This window comes from Leopardus geoffroyi, chromosome A3, assembly GCF_018350155.1.
Source record: "Leopardus geoffroyi isolate Oge1 chromosome A3, O.geoffroyi_Oge1_pat1.0, whole genome shotgun sequence".
NCBI classification, from domain to species: domain Eukaryota; kingdom Metazoa; phylum Chordata; class Mammalia; order Carnivora; family Felidae; genus Leopardus; species Leopardus geoffroyi.
In genome coordinates, this window is record NC_059336.1 from 113,402,000 (window position 1) to 113,417,210 (window position 15,211).

At 39.1% G+C, this 15,211-nt stretch overlaps 1 protein-coding gene across 15 annotated transcripts in view; it reads right to left on the reverse strand.

Moving 5' to 3' along the window:
• Positions 1-15,211, reverse strand: part of LTBP1 (latent transforming growth factor beta binding protein 1) — a 402,947-nt gene that overhangs the window by 122,120 nt on the left and 265,616 nt on the right. For 8 of the 15 annotated variants that reach the window (XM_045447182.1, XM_045447179.1, XM_045447178.1 and 5 more), the window contains 5 exons: positions 12,454-12,621; positions 9,484-9,711; positions 7,401-7,423; positions 4,009-4,108; positions 3,410-3,508 (listed from right to left, as the gene is read on the reverse strand). In XM_045447182.1, the coding sequence (XP_045303138.1) occupies positions 3,410-3,508; positions 4,009-4,108; positions 7,401-7,423; positions 9,484-9,711; positions 12,454-12,621 (618 nt within the window). The remainder of the gene's footprint in view (positions 1-3,409; positions 3,509-4,008; positions 4,109-7,400; positions 7,424-9,483; positions 9,712-12,453; positions 12,622-15,211) is intronic. The other 7 variants (XM_045447184.1, XM_045447183.1, XM_045447180.1 and 4 more) reach the window with 1 other exon arrangement.

Sequence of the window (15,211 nt, forward strand, 5' to 3'; positions counted from 1 at the left end):
CCTACAAATGTTGCATAAAATTTAACATCATTTTTTTCCTGGAAGGAAATATTCATGCTTCAAACATGTGATAGCAGATGTCGGGACTGTATCTCTGCCAAACTCAAATTAAGCTGTCTTCTAACAACTTCATAAAGCACAGCTACTTTCATTTTTTTTTTTTTAAACGAGCTCTGTAGTTCAGTTGAAGCTAAGTAACTTCAATTTGTTATTCCTCACACAGCTGCATTTAAATGATGAAACTACATTTATCTAGCCAGACTTAATTAACCTCTACAGAGCTAGTTTGCAAGAAGTCTATCCACTGAAGTCAGCCATTGTTAAAAAGGCACAAAGCTGTATGTTCACATGGGAAAATACAAATATAGAAACACAGTATTTGGACCTAGTGAATTGTCCATGTATTGTCACACTGCAATTTTCCTTTTTAATAATGAGATCAAAAGTGAAAAGATCCTTGTTGACCAAGATGTGCCAAGGTGCAGTTTCTTATAGATGTGTTTAATAAAGTGAGCAGACACATAAATGACTTCAGAATAGAGAGTAACTGTTTTAGCCACGGCCATTTAAAAAAAAAAAAAACAAACACTATCACTTCATTTTATCATTCTAGAAGTGATTAGAAGAGCTGTTATTTCTCTACAACTTAACTCAGTATTAAGAGGAAAAGCAAAAAGGAGTTGGCGTCCAGTAAGTGGACAAGGCTGTGGCTCCAGGTGCAGGCGCCTTGAACGACAGAAAAATGCACTGCAGACCCTGATGTGACTGCACATCTCTGTGAAGTGCATTTCATCCTCGGACACAAAGATGCTTTTTATTTATTTATTTTTTTACTTTTTTTAAAAAAATATTTTAATGTCTATTTTTGAGATACAGAGAGAGAGAGAGGGAGGAAGAGAGAGAGAGGGAGAGAGAGAGAGAGAAAATGAGCACGAGCAAGTCGCGAGAGGCAGAGAGACAGGCAGACAGAAGATCCGAAGAGGGCTTCACACTGATAGCGGGGCTTGAACTCATGAACAGCGAGATTGTGACCCGAACTGCAGTCAGACGCTTAACCTAAGGAGCCACGCAGGCGCCCCCAAAGGTGCTTTTTAAAAACACTTTCCAGTCTGATGTCTGAATTCAAATATCTAAGAGAACTCACATCCACATTTTTGAGAAAATGGACCAAAGTTTTTAATATAAAAATTATATATATTTTATATAATTTATATAATTGTACCATCGTTTTTAACATAAAACCCATATATATATAAGATTATAATTTGATGCTTTGATATATGCAGGCACTGTGAAATGATCACTATAATTCATCTAATTAACACACCAAGTACAATTTTTACTTGCAAATTCATTCATGTCATGTTTCTGAGGAAGGATTATCTTAAGAGAGGCTGCACACTCCTTCCTCTATTAGCTTCTCTTGTTATACCCTGCCAACCTCATCCCGACCTTACTCTGGCATGATGCATTTTAGCCATCTTTTTCTGACCATATAAAAATATTTGTCCACTATAGAGTATATGGAAAATAGAAAATATTCTACAACACCCCAAACCTCTTGGATCCTACTATAAAAATAATCACTGCTAATATCTGGCATATTTTCTTCCAGTATGTTCTCAATATGTAAGTCTTTTTTATATAATTGGCAAAGTGCTCTTTCCTTCATTTTTCCATACTTCATTTTGTGTTTAACAACATTGTGACCATTTTCTGCTAGATTTTAATAAAAATACTTCAAAAATACTGTATGTGATGGCAGCATAATGTTCCAATGTATAGATGTAACATAATTATCTATTTCCCTATAGTTAAATGTTTAGATTATTTCCACTTTTTCTCTATTATACCTGATGCTGTGGTAAGTATCTATTCATATAAATCATCGTCTCAGTCTTTGGGGACATTATTTCCTCACACTAGATATTTTAACATAAGATTACTGGGTCAAAAGTTCTGAACTTTTTTAAAATTCTTTTTTTTCTTAATTTTATTTAAATCCGAGCTAGTTAACATGTAGTGCAGTAATCGTTTCAAGAATAGAAGTTAGTGATTCATCACTTACATGTACCACCCAGTGCTCATCCCAGTAAGTGCCCTCCTTAATGCCCATCCCCCATTTAACCCATTCCCCCTCACCCACCTCCCCACCAGCAACCCTGTTTGTTCTCTGTATTTAAGAGTCTCTTATACATTTTGCCAGTTTGTGCTTTCTAGAAGAGTTAAACCAGTTTACATTTCTTTCAGCCACGTGTTTTACCTCAATTTTTAAAAATATATATATTTTTTTAATTTTTAATGTTTATTTATTTTTGAGAGACAGAGTGTGAGCAGGGGAGGGGCAGAGAGACAGGGAGACCCAGAATCTGAAGCAGGCTCCATGCTCTGAGCTCTCAGCACAGAACCCGATGCGGGGCTCAAGCTCACAAACCGCGAGATCATGACCTGAGCCAAAGTCGGACGCTTAATCGACTGAGCCACCCGGGCGCCCCGACCTCAATTTTACTCTAGTAAAAATTAAATGCCATTTTGATAATTATTTTAATTTGCATTTATTTGATTACTAGTTGACATTCCCTATTATATGTTTCTTGGTAACTTTTTTTTCTATAAATTATCTGATTATATTATTTCCCCACTTTTCTATTATTTTTTATTGCTGTGTTTGTAAGAGCTCGCTTTACATTAAGGGTATTAACATATATGCTGTTGATCTGTTTCACATTATAAATTTTTATAATGTTTACTAGTGATTCAAGTTATTATAAAGAATTTTGAAAATACATAAAAATATATGGAAGAACAGATGATCTACGATCCCAGTAACTGGTGATGGTTGAGCACTTTGATGTGCTTTTTGTCTCTTTTTCTGTGTTTGTAAGCATTTAAAAAATAAAGCCGGAATCATACTGTGTTCTGTATTTCTTATTATGCCACAGGCATCTCTTTATAACATTAAATATTCTTTTAAAACATTAATAGCCGGGGCACCCAGGTGGCTCAGTCGGTTGAGCGTTTGACTCTTAATTTTGGCTCAGGTCACGATCTGGTGGTTTGTGAGTTCGAGCCCCACATCAGGCTCTGCAATGACAGTGTGGACCTGCTCAGGATTCTCTCTCCCTCTCTCTCTGCCCCTCTCCCACTTTCCAAATAAATAAGCTGAAAAAAATAATTAAAAAAAACCATTAATAGCTATGGGATATTTCACTGTTTATGTGTACCACAATTTATTTAAAGATTCTTCCTTTTTAACAGTATTTAGATTATTTCCAAATATTTGTTACGATGACTAACGCTGCCATGAGCAACTTCATACATTTGACATAATTTTGATACCCCATTTAAAAGGAGGCTCAGACCCACATCTCCTGCACAGGCTATGTAACATAAGGAACACCACACCTACCCGTTACTTGAGTAGGTGCAATAACTTGGCTGGCACTTGATGTAGAAGCCTCAGGAGCTACTTCCACAGGCACAGGAGGTGATGTTTTTTCAATCACCACTATATGAGGAAGGAGGGATGAAAAAATTAAAGCCTGTTAGGTGCACCGAGATCCTATTTCAAAACGCAAGCATAATTTAGTCTCATAACATACCACAGTAGTGCTTGGATAATTAAGAACTGATATCGATCCCCAAAGCTCATGGTATTAATACACAGCCCCGCTTTCAACATGTAGCAAGAATATATGTGAACAATTCAAAAGCCAAGAAAAATGACCCATCAAACGATGACCCTCAATAACGTTCCACATATAAACCTACTCTTGGCCACAGAAAATACTGGAAAAACTTATCTTCCTCTTACCATTATAAAACTTACAAGCCCATCCTCACACTAATATTATGAGTATATTAACATACTTAAGTATATGTCTCACACTGCACATCATTTATGAGTTCTAATGATTTATTAAAGTTTAAAATCAAAGACAAAAGAATTCTTATCTCACTTTTTTATCCCAAGTACTCTTACAAATTGCACAGATCAACAGAGGTTACCTGGAAACTGTGGATGCAGGTGAATCGTTGAGATGCCTGGAGAGAGCTGGGGTTGACCAGGCTCAAGTTTGGTTTTCTCTTGATCCAATGAAGGTATTTCCTGGGTGGATGTATTAAAAAGAAAAAAAAAAAAAAAAAAAAAAAAAAGAAAGAAAGAAAGAAAAGAACTAAGAATTATTTTTATTTTTCACATATTACTATCTTTATTTAGTTCTACTCTTAAAAAGGCAACAAATATCACAGGACATTGGACAAAAAAAGTGTGCAATTGTGTGAAAAAAATACATGTATGAACTGTAGCTATGCCCGCTACTCTAGCAAGTCTTTGGTTTCCCCAGCAATGCTGACCCATCCATACATCCTCACCCACTTCCCAGGGCCCAAAGCAAAAGGTCCCCTCAGGCATCTTACATGCCTTGGCTCGGGGAACCACATCTGGTCTCACACAATGCACAATAAACCTCAACAGACAACTAAACCGTCATCTCACTGACATGTGGCTCTGCCTTGGGAAGATGGCCAGCCACGCTTTGCAGATTGCATAATGGGTACAGCACTCATGTCATTAACTCGCAGCTAGTAACTCTGCACCTCCAGCTCTCAGCATAGTGATAGGCGGGCAGAGCATCAGAAAAACGGGGACCTGGAGGAGCACCTGGGACTTCCATATGCAGCCTGTTGCCCACTGCTGTCCTCCAGACCGGAGGTGAAGGAACAGACTGACACCTGTGGCTCAGCTTCCAGTTACAGCTGCTCAGGCTACTGCAGACAGACCCATCAGGCCAGTAGGGACAGTGGTGCGGGGTCGGGGTCGGTGGGCCCATGCCTTCACTTCCTTATATGTATTCATCAGGTGACTTGGTCACAGCTGCCCTGTGCATCCCCTCCCTCGCTCCCTCCCTCTGCCATCTTCCAGAAAGCTCACTCCCCTAGTCTGTTTCCCTTTTAACTGCTCTCTTAACTTCAGTTATCTCCTCTGCTTTTTATAACCTAGATATCCTGCCTGAGTAGCTCATCAAAGATCTTATTTTGTCGGCATGAGTGTTTATCTAACTCCGTTTAGATATCCCACCAGTACCTCAAATCCATCCCCTCCAAAACCATTCAGGCTTTCAATCCAAGGTGTCTATTTCTATGCTATGTCACAGCCATTAAACCATACAGGTTTAAAGTCACTTTGCAATCCTCGCTGTCTCATTCCTCCTTCCAAGCCCTGCCCATCTGCACTGCCTATTATATTTGTTCATCTTTCCATACCCACTGTGCCCACTGCTGCGGTCCAGACTCTCTCTCATCATGCTTACTGTCGTAATCTAATTGGTCCCTTAAGCTCCCTGTCTCCCTGTCTCAGTTAATCCTGGGGCAATTCATCTTCTAGAAATAACAAACACTGAACTACCTTTTCCCACATTTTCTCTTCTGCTTAAGAATACAGACTAATTTTCTATTACCTATTAAATGTGACCTCAATCAGTCTCCATAGTTTCCCATTCCCTGCAGCTCATGGCCTATGCCAACAAGAAGCAGACCACAGTCAGCTGTTTACGCACTCCTGCAACTTGCAGACAGAATTTCCCCCAGTGGTACAGGGCAGCAGACTTTCTAACCAATGCCAGTTCTCCCCTTGACAAGTAGAGTCTGAGACAGGAGAGCAAGGTAATCCACCACGGATTACAACTACGGTTCGGATTCCAAGCTTTCCAAAGCAGCCCCAAGTTCTCTTCCTAACATGCCTCTCAGGCTCCCCTAACTGACCTCCTGCCGTCCCCTCCACTGCACCTTTGTGCATATCATTTCCCACCCCTGGGCGACCCCGCTTTCTCTTCATCAATCTTCAACATCATGGGACCTCTGCAAGAAGCCAAGACCACAAAGACTAGGACTGCATGTTTCCCACTGGCGCGTCTCCAAAAAAATTACAGTGTATGTATACAAGAAAACATTGAGGCCCTCTTTAAGACCCTTCAGGAGAGTTACCATACACTCAATTATCAACAGCACAGAAAACAGCGATTATTCAATAAGATGAGGTTATCAGGGAGCTGGCTCCTCTGTTCACGCAGCGAATGATTCCTTCTGCGTATCTACCAGAACTGAATTCAAAATCAACAACATGCAAATGACTGTACACCGACCTTTAGAGACCCTATCCGGGAGTTGCAAATGTGCGTATCAAATATGCCTATGTGTTGTCCCTCTTCTCGGGTCAATATAACAACATTCTTCTTTCTTGGGTGCTATCACTCCAAAATCCTACTTCCTCCTTGTCTGGATTCTTTCAGCACTTATGTTAGAGCATTTAAAGTTATTCTGTCCCATGTTTATAAGCTAAAGGTTTTTAAAATTATTTATAATAATTTATATATGTGTTCACGCTCTCTAAATTCTAATACTGCATTCTTGCCAACTGAGTGATATATAAATGTATGAACATTTAATAATGATTGAATTTTCATGTTATTAAAGAAACACAGCTAGATTCAGATGGGGAACAATATTATATAGATAGGAGTTAGATCCAGCAATTATTTTTTTAGTTCATTTATTTATTTTGAGAGAGAGAGAGAGTAGGGGAGGGACAGAGAGATAGGGAGAAAGAGAGACAATTCCAAGCAGGATCCACAGTGTCAGTGGAGAGTCTGATGCGGGACTTGAAGTCACAAACCATGGGATTGTGACCTGAGCTGAAGTCAGACGCTTAACTGACTGAGCCACCCAGGCACCTACCCCCCACACGCTCCCTGCAGCAAATTTCCATATTTTCTATTAATAAATCTCACAGTTAATAGTCCCATTTTATGCCAAAAAAAAAAAACCCCAGCAAGTTGATTAAATATTTCCCTGAAATTTCTAGGAACCAATATTCTAATATTGGATTGAAATTTCTAAGAACCAATACTCTAGTATTGGATTGGATTATTACCTAACAAGGGTAAGTTCTGTTCTTATTCTAATTTAATCAAACATGCATGTTAAATTTTAGTTGAATTAAGAAGTACTTCGCTTAGCATATATGTGCTCTGAGAATACACACTTGCATAAACATGTCAGAACACTTTCTTTCCATCCATAGTCCAGGCCATGAATTGATCTGAATTCTGTGTAATCCTCTGATTCCATTAGTCGTGCCTTCTTCTCTTACTAGAATTTAAGTTCCATGAGAACAAGGAGTTTTGTCTGATTTGTTCTCTATTGTTTTCCTAACACTCAGGATAGTGCCAGTTATATAGTCGGTGTTCAATAAATATTTCATGAATGAATGCTAGATTTCCTCAAACCAAGTAATGAATAATGGACATGTTACTACATTTAAGTCTAAAAAGAATCCATACATATTCTAAAAGAAAATCATTTTGATGGTAAAAAAGACTTGCAAACAATGAATAAATTACCTTCTCAGGGGGTGCAGTTGCCACTAAAACCAGAAAAGAAAGAAGAACATTAGTACAATTTAAGTCAATCCACCACATTAACAGTTATATTTTTAAAAAGCAATAGAAGTCCACTATCACCCCAAAAGGATTAAGAATCAAACTCAATAAAATGCAGAATTATGGTCATTGTGGAGAATTTTACACACAACCAACAGAAAAACTATCCATGTTATGTCATTCCTTAACTACAGGAGTTCAGGTAGATGCGATGAAATTCTTTCCAACTCCCTCATTAACTGAAAAAGTTAAAGGAAACAACACTTTCTGGCACATTATTTTATGCCTAATCTGACTTTTATGGAATATCCCATATCACAAAAACAAAACAAAACAAACATTTTCATTAGTTGGCCACATACTTATCCTTAATGTAATAAATAATGTTTAAAATACTTTCTGATGTTTATGTTTAAAAAGAAAGCCACTTATTTCAATAAGAGATCTAAGAATGGGTACTGTCCTCCTAGTCTTTATTTAAGTAAGAGAACTCCAGTAAGATAAGCTAACTAAATTAGGAGGAAAGAAATCACAGGCCAATTAAATCTAATTAGAGATTAACATTAATATGATGAACAAATTCCATATTAAACAATCATGACATTGTTGTGAGGTAGTAGTTGTGTCTTTGTATTTAGAAAACTTACGTTCCATTAATCAGTCCTTAGTATTACTCCTCAAGCCTGTGATCAACGATTACTGGGGTTTTTCCTCACTGATCAGTGTCTCCATAAACATAAGTGTACAATTTCGGTAGATGCTTAACTCCCCAAAGCAATCAGGGTACCTGATAGCTTATCGCTGCTGCTTTATTCTTGTGGTTGGAAAAGTCAACTAACTGTCCATCCTGCCTAACCCACCAAGAAAGTCATGAGGCAGCATCTGGGACCAGAGGCCATTTCCTCCTGCCTGTGCAAAGGATGAGTAGTTGCAAACATGTGGCCAGGAGACCCCAACTGTGTAGAAGCAAATGGGTCAATACTGTCAAATCTAGGTGAGGTCCTACCTGTTCTGCCTAGCCAAAGAAGTACAACAGAGTGAAAGAGTGAAATGAAACAGACCTAGAACACAGAAAGACTCAGAGCCCTGAAGAAAGCTCTCTCTAGAACCTAGGTACCTTCTCTCCTCACAAAATCCATTCCTAAATTCTGACCTAATAAACTGTGAAAAGCCAACAGAAGCTTCATTAGAGACAATGTACATGTCATACAAATCTAAAATTTTTATTCCTTCTATCTGGGGTGAGAATTTTTATAATACAGATACTCAAGGTATTGAACATGCTGGCTTTTATAAAGAGATACAATCAAAGTTAATTGTCTCTAGACTCCTCCTAAAATATAAAGCCTTACCTGCCTTCTTGGAAAACTGTGCTTGTTGGCCCTGTTATATACTCGTCACATGACATCTGACAAGCCATGTCCCTCCCCTCTCTAGGTCTCAGTTTTCTCAGAAGGCCAATGGAAGGACTGCACGAAGCAATTTCCAAGATCCCTTCAATGGACTTTCCTGTCTTCCTTCACTTGCCTCCCATTATCCCTGATTGCCTGCTGCCCTCTATTTCCTGGAAGCTCAGTCAATGCTTTAACTTCTTTAAATCCGTGGATTCCACTTTGCAAAGTAAATAAGTATTTATTAAATGGCCTTCTAGACAAAGAAATGAATTATGACTATTCCCTCAAAGATCTAAATTACCATTCAGGAATAAACACCAAGAAAAAGTGGCCCCAGCAGGTCCTGAGATCACCCTGGAAAATCGTTACCTGCTATGAACATATTACCCTATGGCCGTGGTCCTCAGTCACAGGTCATTTTGGCCTGCTGGGACGTTTGGCTGGGCTGGACAGTTTCTGGCTCTAACAACCAGAGGGGAGGGTGCTAGTAGCATATCTAAAAGTTAGAGGCCAAGGACTTTACTCACTGAAAATTATCCTGAAGTACCAATAGTACTGAGGTTAAAAACCCTGTTTGAGAAGAGTGTTAACAGGGAAACCAAACACACACAAGACAGACGGTTGGGTCCATGATCTATTTCCACTCTCACCTTCTGGCTCCGCCACTCCTGGCCCGTGTTCCCGGGAGAAGGTCAGGGCCTCCACTGGCTCTTCCTTGGCTGGGAGAGGTGGAGGATGAGTACTTTTAGCAACAGGTTGAGTGTTCTTTGGCTTGACAAATACAGGTCCTTTACCTACATGGTGATGGATTGGCCTGCGTCTATGAACGCCAGAAACCGTATAACCCATTCCACCAGGACAGATTTCCTTAAAAGCAGCTAGATTTGGGATGGGAAAATATTCCTTTTAAAAATCTAAAAGTGCAAACTTATACAGAGGAAAATATCATGATGAGTATTTTTTAAATAAACCATCATTAATATAGTTACATTCAAAAACTTCAAAAACAGATGCATAATGCTTGAATTTGTTAAACTTGCATATTTACAGAAAAAACTCAACCCTTTGTTTTACTCAGTATTTCTCCATCTGTTAATTTCTTATCAGAGTTATTTATATATATTTATATATATATACATATATATATGTATATATATATGGCATATACAGCATATAGGAAGCATATATTTATATATATTATATAGATCAGCAACTAATTAGGAGATATTATATATGCATACTATATATGTAATTTTCTGTATCATATATCACATATATATGTGATATATCAGGAGATTTTTATATATCAAAGATTTTAATATGTATTATATATATATATCATGGGGTATGTGTGTAAGATCGGCAAAAACCAGGCTTTCTTCTTTTCCTCCTGCTTTGGTGTAATTTCATTAGTTATTAACAAGGAACTCAGTAAGGTCTAAGCTAGATGATTAGCAAGAAGGTTAAAAAAGAAAAATATATCACTAGTCAGGGAAATGAGGCGCTGGAATCTTTCATAATTTGTTTCCAAATTACAGACTCAGGCAGAATGGAGCATATCAGCTGATATGGTGAGGTTGGTTAAGAAGGACTGAAAAGGGGAAGTGGTTTTGAACAGTGAGTCTCAGGATAGTGAGAAGGAATCCAGCAAAGTTAAAACACACTAAAGAGATGATGGACAGAAGTCAAGAACAACAGGACATGCCAAGTCAGAAAATGGAGTTATTTTCAAAAAAAGAGACGAGTGGGCAACAGCCTGACTTTGACCAGCTGGCTTAATTATCCAGAGGACAAGGCGATGTTCTGTGCTCTGGGACTGCTATCCTTGCCAGGAAAGTGGTCTTGTCTACTCAGAAAAAAAAAAAAAAAAAAGGTAGACTGGGCACATAGGATTTGCTAACCTCTACTGCATCACCTCCAGGAATAAGTAAAAGAGAAAGACGGGGGTGGCGAGGCAGTGTGTGGCCTGAGGAGGAAAATCCACCTAATCCCTTTGGTGTTGGTGTTGGAGGCAAGTTACCAAACCCAGACACTAAGGAGCTTATGGTCAACTTTTATATTTCTACTTTTCAAATTGAAAGTAAAGTCAGTCATTTCTCACTTCTACTAAACAAGAGATCTCCTATTGAATGTTCTGGACCTAAAATTAGTTCTCAATAAAAAGGAAACTCTAAAATACTCCTTGAAGTCTGCTAAAACATTGTTTTTCTAAGGATCACACATTAAATGGCAGAACTTCATTCTTAAATTTAACTATGAAATACAATTCTTACTTGAAAGAACAGATGTTTCCAGAAGAAGACATGTTTTCTGATCAAATATTTTCAGTATTAATGAACTAAATGTTGTGAAAATCACCAAATTAACCAAAAATTGGTTAAGTACAAAAAGTTTGTCTTTAATGCTATTTTCAAATTTAGTTGCTGGATGTTATGGAAGAGTCTCCCTGTGTTCTATTCACCATCTTGATTTACGCTTCATATAAGAGTCACAAAGCTATTAAAACCGAACTTGAAGAGAAATGGGTCTCTAAATTACAAAGACAGTTTATTTCATGGGTTATTATTTTATAATAATCAGTAGTTCAAATCCCAAAGGGAGAATAGTAGGCTATTTTGTGGGTGTCTAAAATTATACAGGCTATCAAAATAGGACCAACATTATACTATCCTCTGCCTTACCAATTCTTTCCGATCCTAATCACCAACAAAGGTGGACCATGAGATTTAAATTTATATTTAAACCCTGTCTGCTGCTGTGTAAGCGACAGCTTTGAGACATAGTCCTGTGAGAGTTTCTCCACTTCCCTAGGTGGGAAGCATCTTGCCAAATAAGCACTTGCCTAGACTTTTTTTTATGGTCACCATGTGCCAATGAACTAGGTGCCACTTCTCCCTTGATAATACCATGCCCGGATTTGCAGGGTGTGTTTCTTTCTCTTCCATTTAATCCTACTTGATCTTGCTTGAGAAGGTGAGGATTCCTTGGCATAAGCAAGACATTGAGAGAAATATACTTACTCTTTCAGGATATTGGGCAAACATGTACCAAACTAAAGTATAAAGAATTAATCAATTTCTATTAATATTCTGACTCAGAAATTCCTAGGTGCACTGGCAGGATCTGCCCTTGAGTAACTAATCCTCAGAGCACAAATTCAATCATGGTTATAATTCCCTCCATTTCCAACTGGAGAAACTGACAAGCACACGTTCAATAAATGAGCAAGTGAGTCAACCCGTACAAGGTCTCGTTTCCATGCACGTGACATGCGGTCAGGCATTACAACAGTGCATGGCCCAGCAGGGCCTCTGGTCTCTTTGTACTTTTGAACAGCAGACTTTGGGTCCGAGAAGATGAGGATAGAAAGTAATGGCTTTTCTTAACATTCAAAAGGAAGTCTAATGTTACAAAGACACAGGAAAATCACTTTGCATGTCATTTTTTCCCACTGATTCAACCTTCTATGGTCATGGTTTGTACAAAACTGATAAAAACCCATCGTATTATTAAAATGTAAATTAAAAGTCAGAAACCAAAAATAAAGCAAGTTGCCAAAGTCCTCCTGTGTCCTTGCGTGGCTGGGAAGGAATATGAGCATACAGATGGACATGACTTACCTGTGCCTGGAAGGGGACATTTCTCACAGTGTGGGCCCCAGGCTTTGCCCACACTACAACAGCAGAGCTGCTTGGTGAGGTGAACAGACAGAGGGTGCATACACTGCCTTCCGGAACTGACAAGTCGGTAACAGGGCCCTTTCTCTTCAGAGATCACAGGGGTATCCGCTGAAGCAGAGAGATAAGGCCTGATGTCACCCAAGAAACGACAAAGACTAGATTGACTTTTCTTGACACAGTAAATTGAACCTTAAGTTCTGGATTAGAAACCATATTTCAGAATAAATTTGTGTAGATTTAGGGCATCACCTTTCCTGATTTCGAGTCAGCTTACCAAACAAGTTTTAGAATCAGGGCCCCGAGTGTCCCTCTTCCTATCTGGTCCCTTTTTCCAATTTAGCAAGCATTAGATCAGGTATGTGTGCATGAAGTAGAAAGAAACCACTTTGGCCAAAATCAGCTGCCCAACTAAATCTAAGTAACTATTATCAAAATCACTTGTTTTCCTGTATTTAGCCATAACAGAGGTAGTTCTAGGGCAGAATCTGGCAAACAGCCAGGCATTGTGAAAATCAGGAACTGAACATAGTTGATGCTGAAAAAGATAGCTGTTGCCCTTCTCACTTTGAGGGCAGGGAGAGCTTGTGAGGCCTCATCAGGTGTCACTGTAAGCCAGTCAACAGCATATGAGAGTCAGGGAGCAGCTTCTGACCTGCCATACTACACAAGACAGCACACCAGAGAAGGCAACGATGGGTGCAGTCCCTTAGAAAACACTGCAAAAGCACACCGGCCCATAATCATCCAATACTTGAATCCTATTCCTGAATCTTCTACTCTCAGTTTATTGGTCAAACTGCATTAACCGAAATCCAACAGCTAGACACTCAAGTGAGCACAGAAGGCAAAGATGAGGATAAGATACAATCTTGCCTTCGAGAAGTTCATTTTCTAATGTAAATGTGGATGGAGTATGTTCTTCAGAGTCAGCTCCAGGCCAGGTCAATGGGCTGAACAGACCAAGCTTGATTGTCCTCCCTTTGATCCCTCCCCCATCCCAACCGAAGTTCTTCTCTACTGTATCCCTGTCCAGATGAGGTTTTTCCCATGTACCTTTCCTTTAACTAACTCCTCTAGCGCCTGGAGCTTCCAGATCACCTTCCTCTCCTGCTCAGATCTCAATTTTCAATCATTCCAAAAGGACTGACATCTCTGTTAAGATGCTGTAAGAAACAACCTGATCAAATTAAGGTACTACAGCACAGTGAAAAGAGCAAAGGTTTTTAGAGCCAGACAGACCTGGATTCTCATGGCATCTCTTGCCAGGAATACAACCTATAGAAGTCACTGGGGTTGTGATGGTTAATCGGATCTTTTGGCTCAGCTAGGCCACAGCAGGCAGGTATTCAGTCAAAACACAGGTCTGAAAGTTGCTGGGAAGGTATGTTTTACATGAGACTAACAGTTATGTTGGTAGACTTTGAGTAAAACAGATTATCTCCAGAATGTGGTTGGCCTCATCCTAACAGGTGAAGGTCTCAAGAGGAAAAGACTGAACTCTCCAGACGAAGGAATTTTGCCAGCGACTATCTTCAGAATCAAGTTATAACACTAACTCTTCCCTTGGTCTCCAGTCTACCAGCCTATCCTGAAGATTTTGGACTTGCTGGTCTCCAAAATCATGTGAATCAATTCCTCTGAAATCGCTCTCTTTATACACACACATGCATACACACACACACACACACACACACACACACACACACACACACACACATACACACACAGCCCTATTGGTTCTGTTTCTCTGGAAAGAACCCTAATCCACTGGTGAGCTTCAATAACCCTCACTTATAGATGATAGGCTCAGTGTGCAGATTAGAAATATCATATGCTAATAAACCTTTAGTACAGAGTAGACACAAGGCACATGTCAGCCATTCTTTTGAAAATAAAAGTAGGTATCTCCATTCTCTCAAGGGCATTTGTACATTGCTTAGTGGTAGAATATGAACAAAGTAAATATACTTAAAAATAGCAATACTGGAGAATTGGAATATGGGAACAGGTGACTGAGGGGAGCAGAGGAGACCTTCCTGAAGCTTCAGAACTTAACACAGTAATTTAGTCTAGTAAGGCCAGTTTTGTCCAGGTTACTAAAAAAGTGCTAAGAGGGAGAACTATGAGTCTTTTCCTCTCCCTTCTCCTACTTACTTTCTGGAGTCTGTGCAAGACTGATAAAAGATCACAGAGCAAAATAAAAGGCAATTTAAATATGGTTATCATCCCCAAAAGGATAATAAATCCCTAGAATGACTGAACATCACCAATGTATCGTGTGTGTGTGTGTGTATGTATGTATACACCTATAGGTCATAGTTCTAGTATAATCAGTTCCTAAGAGATTCTACTAAAAAAATTCCTCTCCAAGTTATTTCAAAGTTACAACACATGTTTTCAGAGAAACAATGTCAGGACGTCTCACAGGAGCCTAGTTTACACATGGTAGGGCTTACTTATAATACTAATTGCGTTAATGTTAGTTCTAGATCCTGGGAACAAGGGCCATACAGAACATGGCAGAGAGTTTCCTCAAATCCATGACGCTGGCTAATGGTGACATGGACTCCCTTCCACTTACTTCTCCACACTCACTTCTTTGTATCCACCTCACCCGCACCTCTGGGGTAGTTAATACCAGATTAGGTGCCATCCTTGTTACCCTCAAAATGCCTCCCCTAAAGTCTCCAAGGACTTT